General features: G+C 44.8%; 1 protein-coding gene across 7 annotated transcripts in view; it reads right to left on the reverse strand.

Moving 5' to 3' along the window:
• RAPGEF1 (Rap guanine nucleotide exchange factor 1) overlaps positions 1-27,585 on the reverse strand; it is an 86,988-nt gene that overhangs the window by 30,467 nt on the left and 28,936 nt on the right. For all 7 annotated transcript variants that reach the window (XM_084494025.1, XM_084494024.1, XM_084494026.1 and 4 more), the window contains 8 exons: positions 24,075-24,214; positions 19,244-19,422; positions 15,934-16,090; positions 11,022-11,110; positions 10,477-10,629; positions 8,867-8,990; positions 7,376-7,559; positions 6,298-6,801 (listed from right to left, as the gene is read on the reverse strand). In XM_084494025.1, coding sequence (XP_084350151.1) covers positions 6,298-6,801; positions 7,376-7,559; positions 8,867-8,990; positions 10,477-10,629; positions 11,022-11,110; positions 15,934-16,090; positions 19,244-19,422; positions 24,075-24,214 — 1,530 coding nt within the window. The remainder of the gene's footprint in view (positions 1-6,297; positions 6,802-7,375; positions 7,560-8,866; positions 8,991-10,476; positions 10,630-11,021; positions 11,111-15,933; positions 16,091-19,243; positions 19,423-24,074; positions 24,215-27,585) is intronic.

The raw sequence follows: 27,585 nt of genomic DNA on the forward strand, positions 1-27,585 counted from the left end.
GGAGTGATGCCACGCTGCTCTTGCAGCTGGGCCTTGCTTAAGGGCAGCAGCAGCAAGGCATCTGCGGTGCCTCGCACAGCAGGTTGCAGATCACCTTGGAGGAAAGAATCTGTGAGCTTCCCATCCTGCAAGCCAGCACACAATGAAAATTGTCGCAGGCCACAAACAAATTTGGCACCGGTTTTGCTTAAACCAGTGATGTCTCCGAATAGCTACCTGAGGGGTTTGACTCTCCAAGTCTCAGACCGAACCCCTTCCTCGTGTAACCTGGGGCAATCTGGGGAATGTTCCTCAACAGCTGATGCCCCAGGTCACCAAAAGAAAGAGAACGACTTCAGGCTGCTTTGTAGGAGACACAAATCACCTCGCACAGATGCAACCTTGACAGTAAAGCTGTAATAATTCCTGTGCCTGTAATAATTTTCCTATCTGTAGTTAGCATGATTTCTAGAATGAGAGGGCTCGCAGTGCTTCCCCAACCTAGCAGCTGATCGAACTTGCTGGAAAACACCTGCCTGCAAGACTGGGCGTACCTGTCCCTCCGCTGTTCATGTGCCACTGCTGGCACAAGAGCCTAGCCTTTCAGAAGTGCCACTGACCTCGCCTTCCTCCTCCGTGAGCTCAAATCCAACATCCTTCGCTCCCATCCCTCTCTGAAGCATCCTCGCATCTCTAAATTTGCAACTGAATCCAGTTGATTCTAAAGCATTTCTGAGATGCTGTTTGATGGAAGTTTTAAATGGGATCAGATCTCATTCGGGGCACGTTTGCATCTGTAAAATATCCTTCAAAAATCTGTGAAAGAGCACACAGGTCTGCCTGTGTAGCTCTGACAAAAGATTAGCTCCTGCTGCAATATTTTAGTGTGGAAGAGGGAGAAAGACACCCAGGAGCATAGGAAGACTATTACAAAACCCCAGAACTATTATGTACGTAATAAATGGAAATCAAATAACTTTAATCTACGTACCTGCAAACTGGAGCAACAGTTGTAGTTAAGTGTCATAGGAAGAACTAACTAGGGCCTTCTTGCAAATATGCTGTCAAGCACAACACCCTCTGATCATTCATCCCCACCCCGATAAATGTGCACTTGTCATTTTCTGTAACTTTGGTCATTAGGAGGCAATCATTCAGCTTCTGCTAGCATTTTTCTTGTACAGCTGAACTGCACGGATGGCTTCAGTGAGAGCTATAAATGCAGTGATCCCAGCGCAGTATTTGCACATCACGAAGCTGGTTCCCATGCTAGCTCCAAGGCAACCCCCCTGTTCACCTGTAAATGGAGAGACACAGACCAGCCTGCTTCAAACAGGATGCAGCCGTGCGAATGTGTCGGCAGGAAGGAGTCGCTTTGCACCTGTCTTTTGCTCCTTTTTTCAGATTTCCTCCAGTATTTTAAATTCTGCTTAGAAATGGAGCTGACGCAGCTGCCCCTTCCCACAGAATGACATCCCTCCTCCAGAAAATAGAATAAAGAAGGAAAAAAAAAAAAACACAACAGAGTGCAGGAAAGCTCAGCTGGTACATTTCAATCCCAACCGGCAACACCTGCTGTCCCTGTCCTGTGACCCCACACGGGGCTGCCAGCAGACAACCTGTCCGTGTCCCGCAGCTCTGCCAGCTCCCGCAGAGCTCTGCCAAGGCTGCTGCAATCCTGACCTTCGGCACCCCTGCTGTGTGCTCCTTGCTCCTCTTCCTCCCCCGGCCACCTTCCTGGCTTCCCAGCACTGCACCAAGATGACAGTCACCATCCTTGCTGGTTTAAACCATTCCTCTTGGAATGGAGTCTTGGTACAGAAAATACAGAATTACTGAAATAATAAGTGTTTTGGAGTACCTGCAATTCCGTTGACTTGGGTGTTCCCATTAATACCTGCACCCCAAAAATGCATTTAGATATTTAAACAACTTCAGAGGGTAAGTTCCGAGATATTTCTATAGCAGCAAAAGTGAACTAAGGATCCAGACTCCTTGGAGAAGGATGGAGGACAAGAGCTTCAGGGAAAAGGCCACATTCTGAGAGCTCATCAACTGATTAGGACAAAAGCCAAGAACTTGGGCTTGGCAGTCCTGGTATAATGCAGCTGAAATTGCTCAATTGAGACCAAGCCTTCATGCAGTTACCTACAAAAACAGCGCTACACTTGGTGCTCAGATCCCAAGACCGGGATCAATAGCTGAGTTCCTGGGCTCAGCAGCCTGTTTGGCAGTAGGGACTTGGGAAGTGTTGGTGAAAAGGGTAACACATTAGATACTTGCGTAAAATTGAATTACTGTAATTCAAGGTAGGAAGCCTGAATGCTGCTGAGAGCCTTAACTCAATCTGTAAGGGAATAATGAAGAGCTCTTTTATCTCGGCTCTTTATTAGGCTAATGCATCCTATTGCCAGGGCAGCTCCCATGCCCTGCTTGTTACTACTCGTCTGAGGCGGGCGAGCATGTCTCTGCCTCTGCTTTGTCTTCATCTCCGTTTTTAGGTGAAGCAAAAAACAGTTGGGATGGTGAAATACAAACCTGGCTCAGAAGTAGGGACTGCAGAGCGTAAATGAAAATAGGCATCGTTAAACCGCTGCCCATCTTCAGCAGGGTACTAAGGCAGCGGGACCACTCCTGAGGCTGCTGTTTGCCAAGGGTCTTCTCTCTCCCCTCCCCTCCCTGGTGTGGTTTTTAACAAGGCAGAAATTTAAAAAGCAGATGGGAAATTACATCACCGGCTCAGATCGGGCCGCACGCCCTGCAGCGGCTCTGTGAAGAGGGAGGGGATGGGGGCTGCAACCTCACCCGTCAGCAGCCGGGTGGAGTGACACGGTCTGAAAGCAGCACCCGGGAGAGAAGGGAGGAGTGAGACACAGAGAACCTCTCCCACCACAGCACCATGCCCAGCTTATGTCAGTTCTGAACCAAGGCAGAAAATATTTGAAAGAGGAGAAAGAAAAAAAAATAAAATAAAAACAACCAAGGACTGACTGTGGCTACTGTGGCTAGGAACACCTTCCCTGCAGTGCCTCGGCTGTCGTTTCTGGAGGAGCTAAAGCTGCTCGGGGATCGGTGGTGTACACCAGCTCTGCCCACATGGTTAAAACTCACAGGTACTGCTCACGCTGCGCCAGGCGGCCGCTAACGGTGCTGGGGGAGCTCCGCAGCCGGCAGGAGCAGCTGCTGGTCCAGGAAGCAGGGAGAAAATAGGCAGCAAACCATTTGGTGTCACAAGAACACCCGTGGACCTGCGGTTCCTGGGGTCTGCAAGGGATTCCTAGAAGCTTATGAGCAGTAAGGTGCATCTGCAATACAATAAGGCACAGCAGTGTCTGATGAAGAGAACCCCCCAGGGTTGTGGTGCTGTGTCAGCAGGCTGCGCTACAACCAGCCCCGCACAGCAGCGACAGAGCCACGTGCATAGGCAAGAGCCAAAATAATGGAAATTTTAAAGTTACATCACACGTCAGTGCAGAAGTCAAGGTCAAAGAAGCCAGTCTTTGTCACCTCTGGGAGGAGAGCTGTTTTTCAGAGCTCCCATTACACGCTGGCTCAGCCCAGAATGCCCCCAGCACGGCTCCTGCAGTTAAGTACCAGCTGCTTGCGGGGCACCAGGCTGCATTTTGTTCCCAGTGACAGGGAAGGAAACATGAATAAGTGCCTCGCCACCAGTCTGCAAGCTGGCTGGGGGGAGGATCTTGCTATTTCTGACTCCAGGCTCTTCAAGGCAGAAGCTGTTCCCTGTCTGTGCCTTGTACAGCAGGAGCGCGAGCGGTGCTCAAGCAGAAGGCTGGAGTCATTTGCCCCTAGCACAGTAGCATGTACAGCACAGTAAAAGCACAATTCATGCCAGTCTAAAAGGCTTACCACTCCCCTGTTTAAATTATAGAGAAGTCAACTCTTGGAGGTCCCTCTGAGCATAGCTCCCAGCAGTACACATGGTGGACTCAAGCTGGATTTGCTGTTCATTATTAATAGACCATCAAAGTCTCTGCTGCAACATTTCCTGCCAACCACCAAAGGACGACCCACAACAAAGGGACTAAAACCAAGTCGCATTTGTGACAGCTCTAGATCTTTAATAAATTCATGCATCTCTTCAGGATTCCAGGAGTTTGTTGGGGCTGTGCAAGCAGCACCGCCTCATCCGTGCGACTACACAAGAATATCTACAGAAATCAGCCTCTGGGCCCCCAACCCCGGGTGCTACTATACGGCCTGAGTAATGTTTCCTTGCCCTTTTTATGTTGAAAATAAAAGTAAAACTAACAACCACAGATCTGTGGTGTGATAATCGGCAAAGGAAAGGCAATGTAAAACAAGTTTAGTGTCACATGAATGCAGCTAAAGACCTGCAGCAGTCAGGTATCACCCAGGCACCACTACAAGCTCTGCACCAAGGAGGCTCTATCAGGCCAGCAGAGCTGTCAACACATTAGATAACAGCTTCTGCTTTTCCTAACAATGCAATCTGATCAATCCCCCGAGCTTCTGATAGTGCCAGATGACAGTTAGCTCTGTTCTAACATCAAAGAAAATTCATGTACGAGGCCTTGCTATTGAGGTTAAAAGTGTGCGCGGGCAATAAAGGAGAAGAGAGCTTTTAAAATCGGTTTTAAAGTAACCCCTTGACATCTTATATGATAAGAGAAAACAAAGACATGGGGCTTAGAGAGAAAAGCAAACAGCCCAGGTCTCTCTTTCAACTGTCCAACTGCCTTTTAGCCATGGCCCATCCCGGCGCCTCTCCCCACTAAAGCTGTCTACGTGTACAGAGGCGCGTGGCCCTGCGTCCATCCCTGCCTGCGAGATGTCAAACCATCCTGGCCCAGCCCTCGGTATTCATATGCAGAGCCCACACGGCCTGACCCTACGGCGAGGAGGTTCTGTACCCATCCCCTTGCAGCTGATGCTGCATGCAAGTATTTAGAGCAGCAGGAACCGTAACAAGCAGCCCTGGCTGTGCACCGTGCCAGCATTTATTTCCTTTCTGTCATTTGCAAACCAGCATCTCAGCTCCTTTTTACTTGCTTTCTGTGTCTTTTAACTGTTTGCTTACCAGAGAGAGACAGAAGAGCTTTTCTGTGTATGAGGACACTCAACTACAACCAGACTACTACAACCTGACCGCCACTTTCAGGTGGATCAGGCTTTGTGATCTGATTAAGATCCCAGGTTTGTACATGGAGCAGTCACTTAAACATCCTGTAGATGCTTTAAGCCAATGCACTTTTCATTTCTTTTTTATTTTTTCTTTTAAAAATTGCCTGTCACAGTAAGCTACACAGGAATGGACAAACCACGGATGCTGTAGCACAGCACACCAATCTCACTTCCACCTTATTCCCAGTGAAAACGCTATTAACTACAGAAATGAGCCAGAAGGCCAGTTCAGCACTTTTCCATCAGCTCTTCACTTGGGCTGCAAACCATACAGCTTAACGCTGCTGATCCAGAAGTTGCACACCCGACCTTCTGATGCAGTGCACAACTGCACAGCTAGCCAGTGACCAGTAAGATAACATCCACTGGATCTCCCTGTATAGTCCACCGCTTCCTTGTCAGATCAGTATGGCTGCTTTTCTGGCAAGAGGTTTCACATTTTTGTGGCCATGAACTAACAAAATTAGAATAAGGTCGCGAGCTTGAGCTGCAGTCGGCACTGGTGTGCCAGGAGCCTGGCTGGGGATGGCAAGTCTTTGCGTTTAGAGGCTGCTCATTTTAATGATGTGGGAAACTCTTAGGCGTCCAAAGGAAATGAAATCCTGTAGCAGAACAGCAGTGTTGGACACGAGGTTAACAGGGTTGTCTTGCACAGCTATGTGGGTGACTATGTTCTTATTGCCAAATAACTGCACTGGCAGTGCTCAGTTTTGGACAGAAAAGCAGCCCTTTCTCTGAGCTCTTGGAGGGTACCCAATTCTTTTCTGCACTGGGAAAACATTTATAAAATGGGGGAAGGAATGGACATAAAAAGGGAAGACAAACCAGGAAGATTTGGAAGACAGAGTGTCTCAGAGCTTCACATGTAAGTAATGAAGACAATCTTCATTACTTCAGAGCAGAAGTAATGAAGATGCTGTGTGTTGCCATCTCCTCTGGGCCTGGACCATTCCAGGCTCAGTCATGCCCTGTCCACCAAAGACTGGCACTTCCCTGCCATGCCTGTGACACTGACCATGAGTGATTTTGACACTTATCCCCATGTGAGCAAGGGCTTGGGGTCACCATTACTTAGTGGTCATCAGAAATATGGCAACGGCAAGAAAAGGGAAAGGTAAAAATAAAAGTAATACCCAAACATAAGAACTTGCTTACTGTGTTTGTTTTTCTTCTCCGGCAGAGGTGGTGGCTTCTCTGGGTCACTGTTAGAAAAGTCAGCCATTAATTCGACCGGTGCTGAAGAGTTTCCTTGCTGGAAGGGCAAAACAGCAGCAAGTGGTGTGAAGGGTATTGATGCGACAGACCCTGCGTTCTGCATGTCGTCCTCTGAGATGTTATCATATTGCGAAGGGTGTCTTTCATACGAGATCCTGCAGCCTGAGTTATCTGAAGTCTGAGAGGCTGCGCTCCTCCTCTTCTTTTCTGGTAAAGCTGGAGGAGTCTCTGTTGGCTGCGCAGCTCCCGAGAGGCTGCAAAATTCCAGCGGAGGAGAGCTGCCCTGGGGGAGCTGGAAAGTATGTCCATGGAAAGGGGAGCCAGACTCGCCCAGGGACTCTGGCAAAGGGCTGAGGATACCTGGCACCTGCTGAGGTATCTGATCAGCATTCGAGAGGTCCTGCTGCAAGAATTCATAGTCCGGGTCATAGTGATCGGATTGATCTGGTTAAACAGGGAGGAAAGGAGAATCATCCATTAGTTTCTCTCTGTTACCATTCAGCCCATCCCATTCCATCAGTTAATTAAGCTGTTCACTTAATCAGAGTGCACTATTCTCTTAATCTCCTTGCAACAGGGACCAATCTTGCTACACCTTCAGTAAAGTCCAGACTAAATAAAACTCTTACCTTATTTCTTCATGCTAGCAAACAAACAACACAAATTCAATAGGTAGGTCACTGCAGACATCACTATATTTCATATTTACATTTTTGTTTTATTTCCTAGAAGTCTACCAGGGCTGCTACTTCCTACTGATGTCTGCAGGCAAGGTTGAAATCAACCAAACATTCCCCTTGAGAGCTGAATTGAGTTTGAACACAATCATCTATAGCTAGGGAACACATTCCCCTGGGCTTTTTCCTATCCAACGGGATGTAATTCTGCACAGAACCGCCTGCAGTAACTGCAGGCTGACAGTTACAAGCACAATCTATTTACTGCGTCATGGCTATGACAGCTCCCAAACGGGAGTGATGGGGGCTCCTTCGGCAGCCCTGGCCACGTCCCTGCTTACCTAACGTTTCACAGCTTGTGTTGCGAGAGCACTGACCGCTGTCGCGGTCCAGAGAGGAGAGCTGCTCGTCTGACTTGCTGAGTTTGCCGATGCTGCTGCACGGTGAGAGGCGAGGAGATTCCCCCCCATAGGAGTGGCTTCCACCTGACAACCTTCTCTGGGCATAGCAGTCAACATCAAAATCCTGAGGCAGAGCAAACAAAAAAACAAAACAACAAATCATCAGCATTCCTGGCGGCTTGCTAGTTTTAAGGACCAACCCAAGGAACAAACACCTGACAGCTGTGGTAAGAAAACCAGGGAGGGAGAGGATCAGTGCTGCTCGCCCTCCCTATTTAGACACCAGAACCCCAGAAAAACTCTGATTAAAGGGCACGTGGCAGAGCAAGCCCGTGGAGGGAGCTCTGCGTGCATTTGCAGGGTGTGCTGTGATCCACAGAGGACATCACCAGCTGCTGAGGTGAGTGAGTTCCTCACCGCCACACACAGCTGACGGCTGTTCATCAAGGCACTGATACGAGGTAACTGGATGGCAAGAATTCTCATTAAATAACGGGCTTCATCAAATATTTGGTTAGTTTTTGTGTATGCAAAGGGTAAATAAGAGATAGTGGGATGCAGCTAACGTCAGCTCTCTGTGCCTATGACTACATTTCTATTTCAGAAATTACCTCAGGCCAACCTCTCAGGTATTCCCACCCCTGCAAACCAGTGTAAGTGTGATCGTACCAGTAACTGAAGCACTGCCATGGCTTTAGCTGGGTCAGCCGGCTGACAGCAGAGGCTCCCTCCCTAAGCCAGAGCTGAGGAGGACAAGATTTGATTTTGCTGCACTTTTAACATGATTCAAGTCCTCACTGCTGAGTCAATCAGTTTCTGAAGGTGTGAAGCAAAATGATTCATTTACAATCCTGTAAACCCCACATTAGCATAAGCGATAGGCTATGACTAACACACACAGCCCAAAGTTTTCCATGCTTCTACCAGAAAATTTGCAAATCTCCCCAAAGCACCTGTAGCCATCAGAGCAGATGCTTACACTACTGCTTAGGTTAAAAGATGTCTTAGACTGAGACTGGATGGATACAGACCTGATGTCAATCTGCTACAGGATCCCTGGCCTGTAAGTAAGCCTTGGTAATATCCTGTAAGTTCAGCCAACCACCCTTCACCCTAGTCTATTTGACACAGCACCACTCTACCTTTCTGATTTTCACATTCTGCTACACCTCAAGGCAACAAAGTTTGTAGAAATTCATTATTCAAGTACAACAGCAATGTAAAAAAAAACCTCAGCTCCTTCCCATGATTTCTTACATCGACGTTCCTGCCACTAAAGCTCCCGTTGCAGCACTCCTCAGTATGGGGCTGCCTGGGACGAGCAGGGGCGTGTTGGGAACCGCACAGCTGCAGGACCCAGCATTTCTCTGAGCGTCTGCTCCGCTCTGCAGCACGTCCCCCTTGGCTTTCACAAAGGGGTGATGCCATTACCTGTCTGTTGATTCCAACGGGTAAACTGGACCCACTGGTGGCTCGACTCATGGGGGCCACAACTGCCACTCTGGTTGGGGAAGGTGCTGATTGCCGCTTTTTAGGGGGCAAGGCTGGAGGAGGGCTGCAAGACACAAGAGGCATTAATGCTTCCATTACTCAACCATCAGAAAGACTTTCAGAGGCTTCAGGAGCTGGCTTTGCAGAAAGCCTTTGCCTTGCTAGGCTCAAACCTCACAGTTTCTTGTCCAAAGCTGGCCAGAAGCTATTCAACGAAGTGGTGACAAACACCGATTTAAGAACACTCTCACAGGGAAGGTCCTGTGCAGTGATTTATTTTTTTAAGCTTGGAAAAGAGTTAGCGTTTCAGAAACAAAAATAATTGCTGTTTGAAAAATTATTTTTAATGAAGCTAATTAGCACAGCAATTATTTTTAAATGAAAGTGGTGGAAGTCCAAATGAAATGTTTTGGTTGACCTGAACAAGCTTTCATTTCACACAAGTCTCTTCTTCCTCCTCCTCAAACCTTCCAGGTTTGAAAGGGGTTCAAAGTTGCAAAAATTTTCAGGTCAGGAAAATTCCGTCTGCCTTTTTCCACTCCTGGTGAACTTGAGGCAACAGGTCAGTCAGTATTGTCATGCATATATGCAGCATGGGCCCACGTTTTGGCATTAATCGGTGTGGATACACACATTATTAAACACCCACTAGTAGTAACCAGTGAGATTTCAACCACTGTACATTTAGGTTTTGCTTTTAATGACAAATAATTCCGGCAGTTACCAAACCTACGAGGTTCCCAAGAGCACACATATTCTGTTCCTGGATCATAATGGGAAATTTTTATAATATAACCCATGAGAATTCATAATACACATTGAAATGGGATTTTTTTTTTCTGCTAACCACAGCCCTCAATGCTGTATTTTCAAATTAGCACACGACATGCATTTTCACACCATCCATTAGCACCAGTACTAGAGAAGAAAAACATCATACACACACACACCAAAAAGCTGTAAATTGGGGGTTTTCTTTTCCGTCCCAAAATAGAACGTAGAAACTTTCATGTGGTTACTCGCAGAACAGGGTAAGAACAGCAGAGTAAAAGATTTTTTTCACACAGTAGTGACTCCTTTCACTCTTAGGCTGATAACCAACGCAGAACCCCCTGGATGTGCAGGACAGGCTGGTAATTTCCAGCCGAGGTTAAGAGAACATTTCCCACTGGATATAAAAGCACACACCACAACTAAAACTGCACAGGAAACTGCTGCGCAGTGCTGTGCAGAACACGGTGTGCATTTACATGGCTTTAAATAAAAGATTTGATGCATTTAGGCAATGCCTCTCATCTGAGAGGCTCAAGCATTACTATCCTCACATAAAAAAAAAAAAGCAAGGAAAACACAATGAAGGGTACTGCTCAAAACAAGACAAAGAACATAAAGTCATGAACAGACTGCAGGAGCTGGGAAGAATTACCATGGAGGACTGGAAATGCAGAGGCATTACTAACACTCACAATGACCTCTCACACACATTTTGACAAGAATATTAAAAAAAAACAATAGGCTGGTAAGAGGCACTGCTAGTTGGCCAGCATTACCTGTTTTCTGCCACACGAATGCAAGGCAGAGGGGGTTTAGGAGGTGCAACCTCTTCATCCATGGAGTCAGTCAGTAGCTCATTTGACTGAGTCATATTGGTTGTTTTGTTTAGGATCTCCATTTCTCGGTCTGTAAGAGGAAGTTCTGATGGGCTGTAACGAGCAAAATACAGATTGTAGATCATAAAACACCGCTGGAATGCAGCATGCTGACAGATTAATACGTACTTTAAATCATATGCCATGAGAGAAACCTACAGCAGAAGGCAGAATTCACATCTGCAAGTAGAATTAGATGTATGTACAGAATACAACGTGCACACCATGGCCAAGTGATGCTTCATTGCCAGATTTTGGTAACTTCCCTATTACGGCATATTGTTCTTTCAAGTTGTCCCACTGTAATGCATAAGACTATGTTAAAAAGCACTATGCTATCCATTGTGAAAAATATTTGAGTGCTTTAATCCAATTATCAGTAGCCAGAAATAATCGCAGCTACTGCATTAGATTGCATGCATGACACATGTTTGTCAGTGACCCACCTGTCAGATTTACATGCTGGTAAACTGGGTTTAACTGGGCTGGTGGGAGAGGGATGCTCCTGCTTTTCAATCGTGAGTCTGACCAGCTCCTGGTGGGTGGAGGGGAGAGAAGAAAAAGGCAAGAATTATTACACATGTAACACTCAAACCTTCTAGGACAAAAAGGGATGCCACTGCAATGCACTCTTGGTTACCAGGTATGGATTAACATTGGCATGGACACCAAGAAAGCTGTGAGCTGGGTGTAAATCTGATACCACAAATGAGGTGGTGCAGGGAACAGCCTGCACCCAGCAGCAGTTTAGCCATATTTAAGCATTTTAGCCACAAATCGTGGCCTTATGGGGATTCTGCACAAAGCCACATACGTGTCTTTTTGCTGTGCTTCCTCTTCCCTCTGTCATCACAAGCATGTTTCCCACAATACTCTAGACAATGGCAAGCTGACTTTACATAAAGCACAGAAATACCTTCTGCAGTTAAGTATTTCATTTACCCAGTAAAAGAGTCAACTAATTGCTTTATATTCCATAAACAAGTCTTTCATGCATTCATTAAAAAAAAAAAGGTTTTCTGTAAGATGCCCAACAACAAATTAAATAGTGAACACCTTTACTAAAAGGCCAGCTTCCCCCAAAGCCAACTTTTAACATGCTAGCAGTGGAAGTCTCAGTAATTCAGGGAACTATCACAGTGTATCTGCTATAGACAGATAAGGCTGCGGATAAAGAGATAAGGGCTGATAATCCTGAACTACCGGTCTGTCAGCAGTCAAAACCACAATCACTCACAGCAGAAGGATGGAGAGAACATTTTACAGGTGTCTGAGGCCAACAAAGAGATCTACTGCTCATAAACACGTGCCCTCTTACAGCTAGGCTGGATAACTGGCAGCGCCTCCTGACAGTACTGGCTTCCCAGCATATTAAGCAATGGAAATTATATGGGATCGATTTTTTATTCTGTATATTTTTTAAAGCAGCCTGAAGTACAGTGTCATCATTCCGTTATCATCATCACATCCACGCCTGTTGAGGTCAGAAACTGTCACTGCCTCTTCCTTCTGAGGAATGAGAATATTCTAGCCCACTTATTTCTGTATAAGGCTCTATTTAAAGCTGAACTTCCACAAGACAGCAGATGTACAACAACAGGAACAAAGCACTGCCCTGGATGTGCGAGGGATGGAAAGCACAGGCCATATCAAGCGTACACCCCAACTGATTTGGGTTTAGACATCACACTCACAATCTTGGTGGGAGCTTGGGCACAGAAATAATTTACACCGTGTCCCCCCAGCACACAACAAAATGCTCAGCTGTAAAGAAGCTGTCTTGGAAAATCCCCCACACATTGGGGAGGAAGAGAGCACCCAAATGTCCGTTTGGGCTAAGGCTATGAACCTGTTCCTGTCTGGGGCAGACAGAGAAGAGCCCTGGCCAGGAACAGCATTTTCTGAGAAGCCTCGATAAGAAAAAGCCCAGCACCAAGCTGACCACAGCCGAGCACCTCGCCAACACCACCTCCAAACAGGGCCACATCTGCCAACAGGTAAATGCTGGGCAAAGAGGGACACAACACCGTCAGGGCTTCTGATAACCTATAAATGTCCCTGTGGTAAGGTACATCACACACTACATAGAAAAGTAAAATCATTAAGGATCTTTTATCACAGAAGAACCACACAAGCAAAGCAGACACTGAATTGACCTCAGATTTCTCTGATGGATGTCCCCAGGTCCCCAGCTCTCATAGGAGAAACTGGTTTTTGAAGATGGACTTTCCACTGTTTCATTCTCTCTTTCAGAATGATGTTTAATCAAAAACTTGCTGTTCCTTTTAGACTTCCAAATTCCCCTATAAAGCTTACAGAACATCACAGGAATGGGAGCCTACGATCCCCAAACAAGGCTTTTCTGTGAATTGTGCAATTTGGAAACCCGAGTGACACCGCTTGATGCCTCCGGCTGCAGCCGGCCCCACTCTCTGAGTCAGTGTCAGGAGTGAGCGGTGACCCAGGGGATTGCCACCTCCTGCCTTCGGGACAAACCCCCACTGCTGAAGAGGTTTCTGGAGACTTCCCTGGGCTCAAACCGACCCTGCAGGACCACCAGGTGCTCCCGAGCAAGAGCAGCCACACAGTGCGTGATAAGGGAAATAAAACACATGGGCATTCAGACCTAAAGCCAAAATGCTCCATAGATGCTCCTGGCCACAGAAAGGGCTATGGAAGGAAAAATGCCCCCATCATTTGTCATCGTTACTGACACCCAGGGCCAAAGGGCTCGGGAAGCTTCCCTGTTACACCGGCTGCTGTGGCTGCACGCCTGCCCACCACATGGGAGCGTGTGTTACAAGGTGAAACAGGCACGTTTGGCTCTAAAATGTCTTCAGAATTATTCAGCACATGGCTGCTGTGGAGACGAACAAATAATAAAACCACACACCAGAGACACTGAGACAACAAATGACTGACAACACCTGAGAGGACCACTTCTTCCTCTAAACTTAGACAAATACCACCGGATTGCCCAGACCCTGGCTTTTTCTCCTCTCCCCTAGCCCCAGAAGGAGAACTGGTGTTTGGAAACCAAGCCAGGACCTTCAGCGTGCACACCGAGGTAATCAGCATGCGCCTGAGCCAGATGCACATTGCGCTGTTCGTTATCAGCAAGCAGAGATACCTGCAGCAGTAATTAGAGCTAATTAAAGCCTCTCCACAAACTTACGCTACTTCAGCAAACTGGAAATTCCAAATGAGGCGCTTTTTAAAGAAGTTATGTAATCAAAACAAGGATTTTTTTTTCCCTGTTATACACAGCTAGCAAGGCGCTAAAAGCTGAGATGAAAACAGCAAATAACACAAGTGAAGCAGAGACTCGTTCATGCTCAGTTCTGAAAGTAAAGGGGGAAGTAAGCACTGAAATGTGGAAGTGGAGCTGTGTGATCTGCCAGAAAAACAAGAAAAGCTCCCCACAGCAGAGAAGTGTCCAACTTCTCAGTTCTGCTTCCAGATACGAAGGCTGCCTTGGCCCTTCTAAAATAAGCCTCGCTCCTTGCTAGGCAGCAGGAGATGAGCTCGAGCCACTTCCAAACGCTGACCCGAGGATGGGCAGACACATCCACATCTGCCCAGACGGCCTCACATCTGCTCTAATCACGCTCCAAGCTGACCAGACACGAGCCAGCTCCAAGTGGACGGCCAAAATAACTTTTAGTCCAACGGCAAGAGGAGACTGCTACAGCCATGCTGCTCAGCACGCCTTAACAGCTAAGGCGTAGCGGTGCACGGACCTCCCTGCATCACTTCCAGCAGATGTCCCAGAGCTTCCCCCTCTGACAGGCACGGTGCTTTGGCTGGGAAGCCACAGGAACCAGGTGTTTAAATCTTGCTTGAAGTGAAAGGACAGCCGGTGTCCGAGTCTGATGCAACGAGACCGCACCACTGTAGCCTGGATCCTGTGCTAACACGGGACCAAACAGGTTCATTAAGTGAACCTGTTCATTAAGCTGGGTGAACTGTCTCACTGTTTACTGGGGTCCTGCAGTTCAGCTACCACGGTGCAGATTTTCACGTACTACAAATTGCTGCTGAATTCCAACGCTAACAGAAGCTGGGACGTGACGCTCAACTCTTCTTCTCCACCCTGCTGTGCAAATTTAATACTGGCTTTACCTTCCAAATCTGGAGCTTAAAGTTGAAGGGCATATTGTGCAAAATAATCCTGGAAAATCTGTCATCTTTTGGTGATGGAAATGTTTTGTTTGAAAGATGTTTGTTTTAATGGCTCAGCAAGTCATACTAGGGTTTAGTAGCTGTGCTTAAGTAACGTTACAGAGATATTCAGAGCACGCAAACAACACACCAAGACTCCTGAAAATGTGACAGGCAAAGCTTGGGAGATCCATTTGATTTTTACATTTAATTCTGGGTAATAGAAACTAAACTGAGTTTGAGTACAGTGAAAGATAATTGCTCCTGATATACCAATCCAATTGAAAAACCTGCTGCAGATCTTAAAAATCTACCCCAAATGTCCTACTGTGCTTCCTTTAAACATTCCTCTTTCAATTCAGCCCTGCTTAACCTTCTCTACAGTTTTCAGAATAAGATTTCTAGGAGATATGATGGTCTCTCCACCAGTGTCCTCAGCCCGTGTCAAGCAAACTTTTAACTGCAGTGCCAGGACAGCTGAACGCACAACTTCTGTGGCCATCAGCAGAGGGAAAACAGTAAGGGACAGTAAGAAATAATGGGTACCAAAAACTTACTGGGAGGTAGAAGGGAAGCCAACAGATTTTCCTGGGTAGGGCAGGGAGGGAATACTGTAAGCAGGTCTCACAAAGGATACAAAGGTTTCTGTTAAACGTTTCCATTAGTTATGCAAAATTAATCTCCAGAAAACTGAGCTTAGCTCATCACCGGTCCCACACCCTAATCCAACTGCTGAAAGCGGTGATGTATCACTGACAAATACCTTGAACCTTACATTAAAAGATGAAGTTGGAATCTTTGATTCTCTGTAGGCATTGACAGGAAGCATTTCCGTTAAATTTTGTCTAGACATAAAATATACAAACTCTGACCTGTAATCTGCATGGGAGATGGGGAGAATGGCTTGCTGAAAAATTAATACAATGCTCAATAAAGAATTAGGGCTTCTTGCAAGCCATCCAAATGCCAGGGTAAACATTTTAGAAGTGCACACTAATGGTGAAGCCATTTATGCTAGTCTTTAAACAGCACACCCAGCAGGATCATTTCACTTACTGAGCTGTTGATCTGAAGTAAGTTTACTGTAGCCAAGAATAGATCTTACCTGCACTTCAAAACTTCAGATTTTCACCTAGATCTTTTCTAAAACACAGATACTGTATACTTTCTATAATGTACAGTACTTGTCTCACGTACCTTAACTCCATCCAGAACAGCTTTTATGACATCCTTAACTGTTGTCACCATCTCCTTGTCTTCCGAATTCACACCCTCCAGCATCACTTGATCAGACCAGCGAATGAGATTGGCCAGACTCTGGTACACACGGCTGTAGCAGGATGAGATGGCAGAACTGGACGGCATGGAAGGAAATAGACAAGAAAAATAAATAAAATGAAATTGTGGAGATAATACCAGAAGTTTCTACAAAGTGCTTGACTTAAAGTGTATTTCATACTGTTAAAATTTTGATTGTGTCCTCTGTTGTTCTCTTTTTAACTCTGACATTCATCATTTGTGTTTAGCAGGTGACAAAGCCAGGGTTTCGACTCCGTTGCTGTTGCTCTCCTGTTCACCAGTACCAAATGGAACAACAGCATGAAAGTACAACCAACCCATTATCTGGGCTGCAAGTCAACACAGCAATGCTCAGAAGAATGCTCTTCCCCTTTTAATTTACACCTCCATCCTATGCCTTAACTTCAAAGGTAACTACTGTATCCTGTAGTTAAGTCTAATTGATATTATTTCAGCATTAACTATGCTTTTCTTCCTCCTTATTAACTCTCCCAAAAATGTCTTAGATAATTGAGAGATGACTATTCATTCTTTTACAAATCATTTTCTCACTGTTTATAACGCCTGAAAACATGTAATTAAAACTTGCTTCTTAACAGAAATTGAACTGAATGAATTTCAGGTCTGGAAGAGGAAGGGTGTTGCTTTGTTTTGCTTTTAATGAGAAACAGAACTGAAGCTATTGTTCTGAAGGAAAAAAAAAAAAAAGAATTTTGGAAGGATGACAACTCCAAATAAAAGTTAACTGTAACAACAGTGCTTGCAGGCATTTTCCTGGCTATTCTGAAAACACTTACTTCATTACTAAACAAGGTGTGCTAACAGGACTGCTGATGGCAATGCTTCAACAATTCTTTGTAAAGTTAAATCAATTTCAAACTGCATCAAAACCATAAAGAGATAAGAGAAGGTGCAATCTTGCCATCATTACTGATAAGAGTGTTCTGAACCTTCCCGTTTCTGTCTGGTATCCATTTTACACTGGCTTAACTCCAGTAATTTCATTATCTGTGAGAAGAGAATCAAGCCCACAAACTTCAATGAGATTATTGAGGTGAACCAGGTTTGCAGAACCAGGGATAAAACTATTGTCAAGTTACAACCAGAGGGATACAAACAATGGCAAGTGCTTTTCTGTTTGTTTGTTTTAAAAGCATGGTGCTTGCCAGTTGTTCTAATTTTAAACGAAATTATCTTCGTAGGAGATATTTCCCAAATAGGGCCCTCCCCCATCTCTTTCTATGGCTTTGATTTCTTTGCCATTAATCTTCAGCCTGCTTCCTCCTAAAGAGGCAGTAATTGAAAGCCCATTCTGTGCTAGATTTAATTACTTTTTTCCTTGATGCAAATGCTTCCCCTCAAGCAAAAAGAAGTCCAACAGTAATTGTAGGGCTTTCTTCCACACTGACACAAGCCTTGCTTGCTTTTCTTGAGGGGGATTTACCATCAAAACCACCCCTTTATGCCCTGCCACGACTCAAAATAAAGCGTACAGGTAGGCATGAAAGGACATGGCTTTCTGAGAATGTCAAATCCCCTTTTTATCTGTGAAGTCAAACAAGGCAGAACATACACACAGGATCCGTGCTGTAATGCATGACATTTCCAGAGAGTACAGACTGCTCCATTGACAACTAGCCACAAAAGTTCTGCTCATGGGCTAACTGAGGATATCCAACTGTCGAGGCTACACTACCCTACTACTAAGAGAGAGGTTATAAGGGATTTGAAGAATAGAACCGTCTGAAATATTGCTGCTGCTGCTGCTAAAGACCATGTAGTTGGTATTTATTTCCAAATACATTATTGGAAGAAAAGATTGCCCAGCAAACACCCAGTAGATACACAAATCAAAGCGAGTGACTACAAAGATGACGTTTTCTATCTACCCTAAAAATATTTGCTGACATTTTACATGTTCTCCTGATGTAAGGGGAAAGTTTGTTCTTTCTTTTATTAAGTGAAAGCAGGTGCTTGTCAGAAATTTAATGACTGTGGGAAACCTGATAGCAAGGGAAGAAACTTCTGTGTCTGATCCCAGAAGCCTGGTGAATGCTCCAATTCTAACAGCTATTGCTCTTTGTACTTCTACAAACCTAACCTAAATTGCACGTCTCCCGTCCCAGCCACAGCTCTTAGCCACCCATTGTGTCCTTCCATTTGTACTGTCACAGAAAACGAGGCCCTATGCATCAGGACCAAAAAGCACTAAGCATCTGTTTATGAAATATCAGCACCCTACAGCTAGCTGTCTTAGCCATACCATAAACCTTTCCCGCATCAGAACTGAAATAAACATCTCGAACAAGAAATTTGGAGATGCTTACTGGGAAAACAAACAGGAACAGTGCAAAAACTGGCAGGATTCAGAAACCAAAAATCTGTGCATTTCTTGCTTAATTTTGTGCTTTTGTCTGTGTGTGCTAGTTCTGCTCATTCTTTATTATTCAGCGATGTTTGCTTGCTTTGTTTAAATCAATTGCTCCAGCATCTATGAACAGCAGCTGTATCTCCGTGGCTTGATGACTCCACAGATTCTTATAATGCACGCTGAGCTTTGTTTTGGCAAATTTCTACATCTTTTCTGGCTTCAAACTCATTGCCTAACTGGTTAAAACATAATACAGTAGGCATCAGAGCAAACCTATAAATAATCTGTTGAGAGCACACAGGAATGAACTTGAACTGGCTAATCTACTGAAGTACATCTGTTTACTTCTGTTCTGTATCTGGTCCAGTAAATTCAAAACCAAAGCAGCAAACAGTACAGGCTGACTTCTCTAATATCGGGACAGATAAACTGAACTCAGAAAGGGATTACCCTGAAGATAAGCTGTTTTTCAGGTAGAAGCTATTGGACTTTGCTAGCTTTTAGCATACTACCATGGACTTCAGAAACCGTACAGAATTTAGAGAATAAGATAGCTAGTAAATGATGAATTTCTACATTCATGCTAAGAATCAGTCTTTCCTCCTCTCTGAATCCATTCTAACTTGTTTTATCTTTCCATAGCATGGGCTTCTTCACAGCAGGGAGTTTGCTTTTAAATTATGTTTTAAAACTATTGCATAATTAATAAAAATGGTAGTCAATTTATTAGCTACTACAGCATTTTTTCTGTCTCCTGTGTGATATAATTCTTCAGACTTAAGAAACAAAGAAGCTTGCAGATCTGTCATATTTCCAAAACCAAAGAAGGAAACTTACCTTTGTTGGATGCGTGGATCAGTCTGCACCAAGGGGAGGATGGCTTCCAGCACTTTGCTTGCTGAACCTGGCAGCATCTCTAAAACTTTCTTATCAATTGCCATTTTGTCCACAATAGTCTTAAAGTAGCGCAATGCACTGACAACCTCCTTCTCCTTTTCCTCTAGCCATGATACGTTCTAGAGAAGAAAGGCAGAGAAATATTAAAACCTCAGCATTTTTAAGGGCCAAGTTACTTTAACTTACCAGCGAAAACTCAAGAGAAATACTCTGCTTCAGAAGACTGGAGAAAACCCCTTCCACCACAAACACTTCAAATTTAATTCTTACTCTTTCAAGAAAATAGTGCAAAATTGAACCAACATTTTGACTTTCTGAATTACAAGATGCACGTTCCAAATTGAAGGCTAATCGAGATCAGTTTTTGGCTAAGATTCACACTACTGATGACTTCTAGGGCATTACTTTGAAACCAACGCACCAATCTGGGAGAGTGAAAGAAAAAATCTACTAAGTGCAGATACGTAATGATAATGAAAGACAAGAGGCAACGACTACCTGTTTTAATAAAGCTGTCCTCCTGAAAAGAACCCGTACAAATCTCAAACTCCAAAACAATCCCGACAAGATGCCTCCAACCCTGACAGTGACACGTATGGTGTTCACCTTTATCATCCTGAGTAGTTCAGCTGATGGCTATACGCCTACTCATTTGAAACAAGGCTATGGTCTTGTCTCTCCGTTTCCAAATAAAAACCTCCTTTCCAATCTCCAGTCTAATTCATTTTGTGCTGCTGCTGTAACAAGGGAACTCGCACACTTTCCACAGGACAGACTGTGAAAGCCAAGTTTTGGCACCGGTGAGGGAATGCTAAAGAAGAGAAAAATTTATTGGAATAAAGCTGAGCTGTGGTCACCAACCTCCGTGCCATTGCCAACATTAAAAAAAGAAATTCATAAATGATATATGATATCCTAATGGCAATCTGGACAGGGATATATATTTTAAAAGTTTAACAGAGTATGCCTGGAGGACTTCTAGTGCCACAAGTAGTTCCTAAGTGAGATTTAAATTAACTACTGAACACTGCTAGGAAAGGAGCCGAGAGCTTAGCAGAGTCAGGTTTCATCCATTATCTCTTTAGTAAATTCAGCCTCAAGAATTAATGACTTATGAGCATTGTGTGCTCCCCATACTCTTGTCAGCTGTTAAAATGCTGCTTTTCTCCAAAATCAGGCCAGCAGCCTGAAAGGTTTAAGGAAGAACAATTTATAGGCGGCATTGGTCAGTAATTTGGGGCCAGTTCCATAAAAGAATTAATCTCAAGTCCCATCTAGCTCTGATTTTAGAAGCCCAAGTCCAAATCCAAGACCTGCAAGCCACTCTTATCATGTTCCATCTCTTCTGGGAAGTGCCCAAACTCTGCTGATGCTTCAGCTTCTGATGATGATGCTCACCAGGCACCTCAATCCCTGCTCCAAGTCGCCTGAACTCCACTGCTGAGGAGCATCCTGGCAAGTTGCTGATGTCAAAAATCCCATCTCCCATTCTTTAGGTGTGTGCCCTCACCAGTGCACAGCCCATTCCAGGATATGGCGAGGCACTTTGTGTGAAATGACTGCAGATTTGAGGGATGGGAGAGCCTATATAGTCCATGAGCTGCCTGACTGTGGGCCAGTGGTCAGAGCTCTCAAACAGAAGTGAAAAAATGGGAATCGCAGTTCCTGCTCTGATTAATGTTTATGCATTCATTCAACAACTGTTTCCTGCAGAAAGGCTTGTGACTTAATAGCTTAAACACTCTCCTAGAGCATAGCAGGGATGGGCCTGGCTCTTGATAGTTCAGGGCTGCGAACGACAAGTGGAAACACAAAGCGTTCTGCTGAGCGCATCAAGGCGTGCAACTCCAGCCACCGGACACTGCTCGGGGGACAGCCCATTTTTCATGACTTTCCTGCTAGCTTTTTTGTTAGCAAGCCTAGAGGAGTGCTTTTTATGAATCCCTTTCTGAGGTCCAAAGGCCTCATAGGTATGTGTGAATACACACACACACGTAATCATACAAAAAAGCTGGCATACCCCACTCAGAACTGCAGCTTCTGTTACAGAGCTCAGCAAAATCAACGTGTATTTATCTTTGAGGCTGAAGTTTCTGGTGTTCAGCGCTGTTCAGGCTCACCAAGGCCTGAGAATAACAGCAATAACTCTAGAAACGGGAACAGTAAGCCACCGGGATGGGAGTATCTCACAAGGGTAATGATACCAAGATCTTCCACCAAACATTGCAGTGTGCCCCTAAAGCCAAAGTAAACGTGGGATGGAATCCTTCTGGGTCGGTGAGAAAACCCGGGATGATCTCTTGTTTAATTCCCCAGCAGAGATGAACTTGCCTCAGTAGCTAACTTATCGCCACGACAGAGCAGCTCTGTAACTGTGGGAGCCATGTGGGATTCAGCAATGACCCTCTGGGGAATTAAATGAGATAAATGTAATGTTCAGGCAAAGCAGCATCTCCTCCCCACTTCCCTGCCTGTCTGACACAGTTAGGTATTTCTGCCTGATTTTGAAAAGCTTCCCTTAAAAAAACATTACAAATGCATCGGGGATGAGATACAGAAGGGTTACAGTGAGCTGTATGGAATGCAACTGCTTATAAAAGCAGGAAAAGTCCATTTTTTCCCTGCAGTTTGGCAGTGAAAATCCTATTATAACTTTGTATGTAGTGTTGAAGGACACTACTGTTCCTCCAGTATGCCCCCAGATAAGAATCAAAGACATGGCCCAAAAAAGGAGGGTCTGGAAAAAAATCCCTTTATTTTCCCCACGTAGAGGTATAAAGGGGAAGAGGAGAAGAGGTGTGTGTGTGCTGAGCATAACCTTCACGTTACAAGTAGTGATTTTACATTAATTTTTAGTATTGCTATTTCTAGAGTGATTATCTACTTCAGGAGTATAAAAATAGCACCTAGCACTCAAGAGGGAGGAAAGGATGATTATTTAGCGTACCAAGTGTGTCTTCTGACACAAAATCTCCTATTTATCAACCAATCTTTGTACACAAGTGAGAGACCCTGGTGACAATCCAGGCATATCCTCTTCCCCACTCCCTCCACACAAAGCTAATGAGCTGACTATTTCCAGCTAACTGATTAGCTGGACAGTGGCTATTAAAATAGATATGGAATAAGCCAGGAATCAACAATATTTCACAGGACAAAGTGTATACAGCTTAAATAATTGTCTGCAATAATAAAAAATATTTCAAGTGTTTTATTTTCCAATTAAAAAATCCCATTCTGTACATTAAAAAAAGGTTCTACATATTCAGCATGCTTTATTAGTCATCTATCTTACACTGTTTATTACAGGAAAGAAAGAAAAGCAAAATCTTTGCCTTTAATTAACATGCCATTACATATTTGCTATAGAATCGCATTTTGAAAACAGCATTTAATTTAAAATTATTTCATTTTTGATCACACATCAATTTAGAGGAAAAAAAAACAATGCATCCTCCACAAGCATTTCAGTGAATCAATCAATAAAAAGAACACTGGGAGAAAACTTCCCAGTAAAACAGTACAACACGTTGGCAGAACAGAAATATGTTCTACATCATCCCTGGAAGTCTTCAAAAGATGTTTAGATGTAGAGCTTAGGGATATGGTTTAGTGGGGACTGCTAGCGTTAGGTCAGAGGTTGGACTCGATGATCTTGAGGTCTCTTTCAACCTAGAAATTCTGTGATTCTATGGTACACCTCTGAACTGATCTCAACATACTGTCCTGAAATATTGTTGGACTTAAAAGCCTTCAAACAGAACTCACAGATTTTTTTTAATGTTTCTTGGCAGGAGTTCAGTGGGGCAAAGCAAGGTGCTCAGCTCCCTGGAAAGCATACCTGTTGCCTCCTGGGGTACAAACTACAGTGTGGAAAATAAAAGCCTCATCATCTCCCCTACGATGGCGCAGAATAGGGCTGGGAAGCCCTGCAGCCATTCTGCTGGGTGTTAAGCACATCGCACAGTGTCAGATAACTGTATCTTGCTGACTGCTCACAACAGCACTACAACAATCCTCAGCAGAGATAAACTAAAAAAGTTTGCACGTCTGGCGCTGCACATTGGATGAGGCTTTCAACAACAACTGGGAAAGATCCCGAATTATCATAAATAACCTCGACTGTTCTTAACTTTTGGCTTAGATTTATGCTTGAAAACTGACTGCAACAGTACTGTTACGGAGAGAGCCTCCAGTCTACGCAATCGGGTCACAACGGCAGAGGAGATAACGCTGATAGGTTTGTGCTGGGAAGGAGTGCTCAGCCCTCAGCTCCTACAGGACGTGAAGTATGTTGGACGTGAGGACCAGCGTGCTGGAATCAGCTGCTCCTTCAATGCGCCTGGTTGACTCTTCCTGCTAACGTCATCAGAGATTGCGCAAGTCTCTGGACGAGCTTCAAGGATTTGCTCACCTAGGTTTGGGGTTTTTTAAAGGATCACGCCCCAAAACCAGGCAGTCATTTGGAAGCTGTAAGAATAATCATAGGGTGTGCATGCTGGGAGGATGTCAGGCATTAAGCTGCATTCCATAAGGAGATGTTTAAATAATGATGGAAGGAGGTCTCGTCAGCATCTCAAAAAAGGAAAATACGTCTCTTATTGCATAGTTTGTAACTAACCGTAAAGTAACCCTGAAGTTCCCCGACATATCTGCAGAATTCTGCATGGGACAGTCACATGCTGAAAGCAGGGCTGCAGATTTTGATAAACTGAGTATCAGCAAGCAAGAAACCAGCAAGGCTAACAGAACATGTCCTTCATCTGCTTACTTTGTTCGCTGACTTCTCTGGTGTTTTCACTGTCAGGTCAGCTTGCTTTCCTTTCTTTGAAGGGGTCCTCTTTATCTTTGGTGAATGAAACTTGCCCTTCAACTTCATAGTGAACGAGGAGAGATGGGAACGCTCAGAATCTAGAAAGACACAGAAATGCGTTACTGGATTAGGGTGAAGTTGTTGAAAACAGGGAAATTGTGCTACAGCATTATCTGGGAAACCAGCCTACAAAAAACATTGCAACCATGTAAATTTATTGAGTGGAACAGGATAAAAAAAAATAATAATTGTGGCTCTTTATTATGTTTCCAACCACAATATCACCACCATTTCCTGCTTCCCCTCGGAGGCAGCAAGGCTGAAGTGCCAAGGCAGGAACGGCAGGCTTGCTATTGCTCTGCGCCTTGGAGAGAGAAGGAAAAACTCCTCTCTGAACAGCACTTATCTCCAGCAGGTCCCAGAGTACTTCACAAAGGAGGTAATCACTGTCCTTCTTTTGCAGATGAGGATGCTAAGTCAAGGGGATGAAGTGGCTTGTTGACACAGCAGGGGAAGAACCTGGGCTGCCTGAGCTCCTGCTCGCGGGGTCAGGAACCACCCCGGCCACACAGGCAGCTTCAGGAAAGGAAAGCACCGTCCGACCTCACACCCTTCCCAGGCTGCTGGTTCCTAGCTCCACCCGCTTGGTAGCACTGTTTGGTTGGGGCTCGATGAAATATCTGAGCAAAAACACCAGCCCCTGTCACTCACGGTGGATTTTGCACCAGAAGTACCCGCACAAACCACGAGAACAGAAGGAAGCACTTTGGCGCTGGTGCATCCCCGAAGAAGCTTAATTACAGGACTGCTCAGAGCTTCTGAAGATCCTATTTTCAAGGGTTTCTGATCATCTGAAAGCAGAAGTCTCAAAGGTTCGCAGTCGTGCCACATGCAGGCTTACTGTTGCAATGTATTTTTATCTGTTCAGCCAGCAAGCTAAATAAAACCATGCTGCCTTGTACAGAGCAATTGCAAATGTATTTTAAGCAAACAGCACTTTAATAAATGAAGGTTTAAATTGCTCTCTAGTGACCCAGATAATTCAACAGAACTGAACTTATCTTTAACTACATTATCGAGAAAAGTAAGCAGTTTTGCTGCACGTTTCATTTTTCTTTTTGCATTATTTGGGAATTGACTGTGCTGCCCGTACTGAGTCAAAGCAGCAGAGCCGCTGGACGCAGCACTGCACCACCTCGTTAGCATGCAGCCTGCAAGCAGAGAAGGCTGCTGAGTCAAACCTAGCACCCAGCAGCTAAATACCACACCAGCGCGAGCACCACTCCTAATACTCAGAATTTACCTAACCACAGCTTGAAGGAAGGAACCGGCGCTTGTCTCCCTTTAAACGTGTTTTCCCGATAGGGTGTTAAGACCCTACTATTAACACCTTCACTGCAGCCAAAACTCCAGTCAGTCGGCTCCTCTGCATCAAACTTTTTCAGCCGTGCTATTAATGGAAAGCTGCATCAGCACCATTTATAACCCAGTCTGGCTGCAGACCTGCTCTCCGTTTACAGGGTTCTCCAAGTTTTCTTTGTACCATAAAGTCCCATTTAATGCACCGGGGAGGGAGGCACTAAAAACCTTGGTCACTGCAGATAAACCCAGACGTATCAATTGGCCTCTGAAGAATCACGGGCAGCAGCTGGCACCCTAACTTAGCAACGATTTACGTCATTGCTTTACATCCTCAAGGGGATCTCCAAACCTTTAAAACCTCTCTGGCTCCACAGTGTTGAAGGTCACCACTGAAAACAGCCCCTGGCTGCTGCGATAATGCTCTCGTGCTCCATAAAAAAAAAGGATTTATTTGGTACATCGTGTGAGAATTGCTATACACATGCAGGTATGCATGCTTGCCAAAAGAAGTCATGGCTCAGACTTTATTTTTAAAAGGACTGGCAATTACAATAATTAATCTACAGGGAAAAGACAACAAATTGTGTCTGGCTCCTCCACGGACAGCAGTGAGCTCCAAGCTGTCTGAGTAAGACAATGCTCAGTACCTACAAAACCCTTGGTTGCTTACGGTGATAATTTAGCCTTGGAGAGACAAGAAATTAGGAAGGGAAGAAGATTTCAGAAGGCTGTAATTTCCATTTCTCTTTCCCACCAGACATCTCTCCCCAACTTTGGCAGCACACGAGCAGTTCAAGCAGTAAGAGTGCACGGTGAGGCACCTCAAAAAGGCAACGTCTTGTCAGTGAAGAAAGTTTCTCTTCTGCTGACAGCAGCCTGACCACTGCCCTTAGCCCTCTTTACTTTTCTGCCACATTCAGTGCTGAATCATTTGCATGGCTGTGCTCCGAGGGGACACAGATCTACAGAGCAAGGACAGGAACAAGTGGCTGGAGCAGAATGGGAACTTCCTAAAATAGTACTAATGAAGTAAAACAGCTGACATTTGTGAAATAATAAAGGTTATTGTGTGAACAGCCCTATGAAGACCTGCTTCGACAATCACACGTTCACACAGCTTTTTACTACCATCTTTCCATCTACAATAGGCATTTTCCAGATCTCATCTGCTCATAAGTTTCTGATGCACTTGTAGTTAAACAAATGAGTCACAACCAATATGCTCTTACACTCAATTGCACATAGCACTTAAAATAGCGCTCTTCTTGTTCCAAGCACATTGCAAACGTATCTATTTCACCCTCAAACAGTTGGGTCTTAACCTTATTCTGCAGATGGGAAGCAGGCGCAAAGGTGAAGCAACTTGTCTAAACAGAGCACAGAGTGAGTCAGTGACTCTGGCGCAGAATCTCTCCATTTCCAAACATCAAAATCACGCCGCAGTCCCTGGTCCCTCTTCCGATATTCAAGAGCCAAGCTGCGGAGCTCCTGTGATGATATTCACTGAATGCCAACAGACATTCAGCGTGATGGGCTTTAAGGCTTTCAAGCAGATACATCATTCAAGCACTATGAACAGAATTTGCATTTTAATGAAATTGGATGAAGCGGTATAAAAGAGAAGTCGCACTGAAATAAGAATGTATTCTAGATTAAAGGTGAAAGTGACCAAAGCTTTTACAGATGAAAAAAAGCAAAAAGCACAGCTGTGCAAGACTTCTTAGATTGGTTACCATTGCACTGGTTTGCTCTGAGAAGCTCACTTTCTGTGCACCACATCCCATTTAAGTATGTAACATGTCCTACGTCTGCCCAGTGAAAAGTTCAAGCAGCACAGCCTGCCTTCACTGATCCAAAAATGTGATAACGTACGCAGAGAAGAAGAAACCAGAGCCATGGCAGTGCTCAAAATGCTTGTCCTGTCCCTCTGCACCTTCCTGCCAGCCTGCAAGAAGCAGGCTGTCAATGCAGCCTTGAGGTTGCTCATGAGCTCGGCAGCCTGCCCGTCAGAAATCACTGTCGTACTACTCCCTTCTTCTGTTGATGGATACCCAGCAGCATTTCACTGAATTCCAGCACCACCTTCTGAGCTCCTCTTTCTCCTTTC

The sequence above is a fragment of the Aythya ferina genome, assembly GCF_964211825.1.
Source record: "Aythya ferina genome assembly, chromosome: 20".
Lineage (NCBI taxonomy): Eukaryota > Metazoa > Chordata > Aves > Anseriformes > Anatidae > Aythya > Aythya ferina.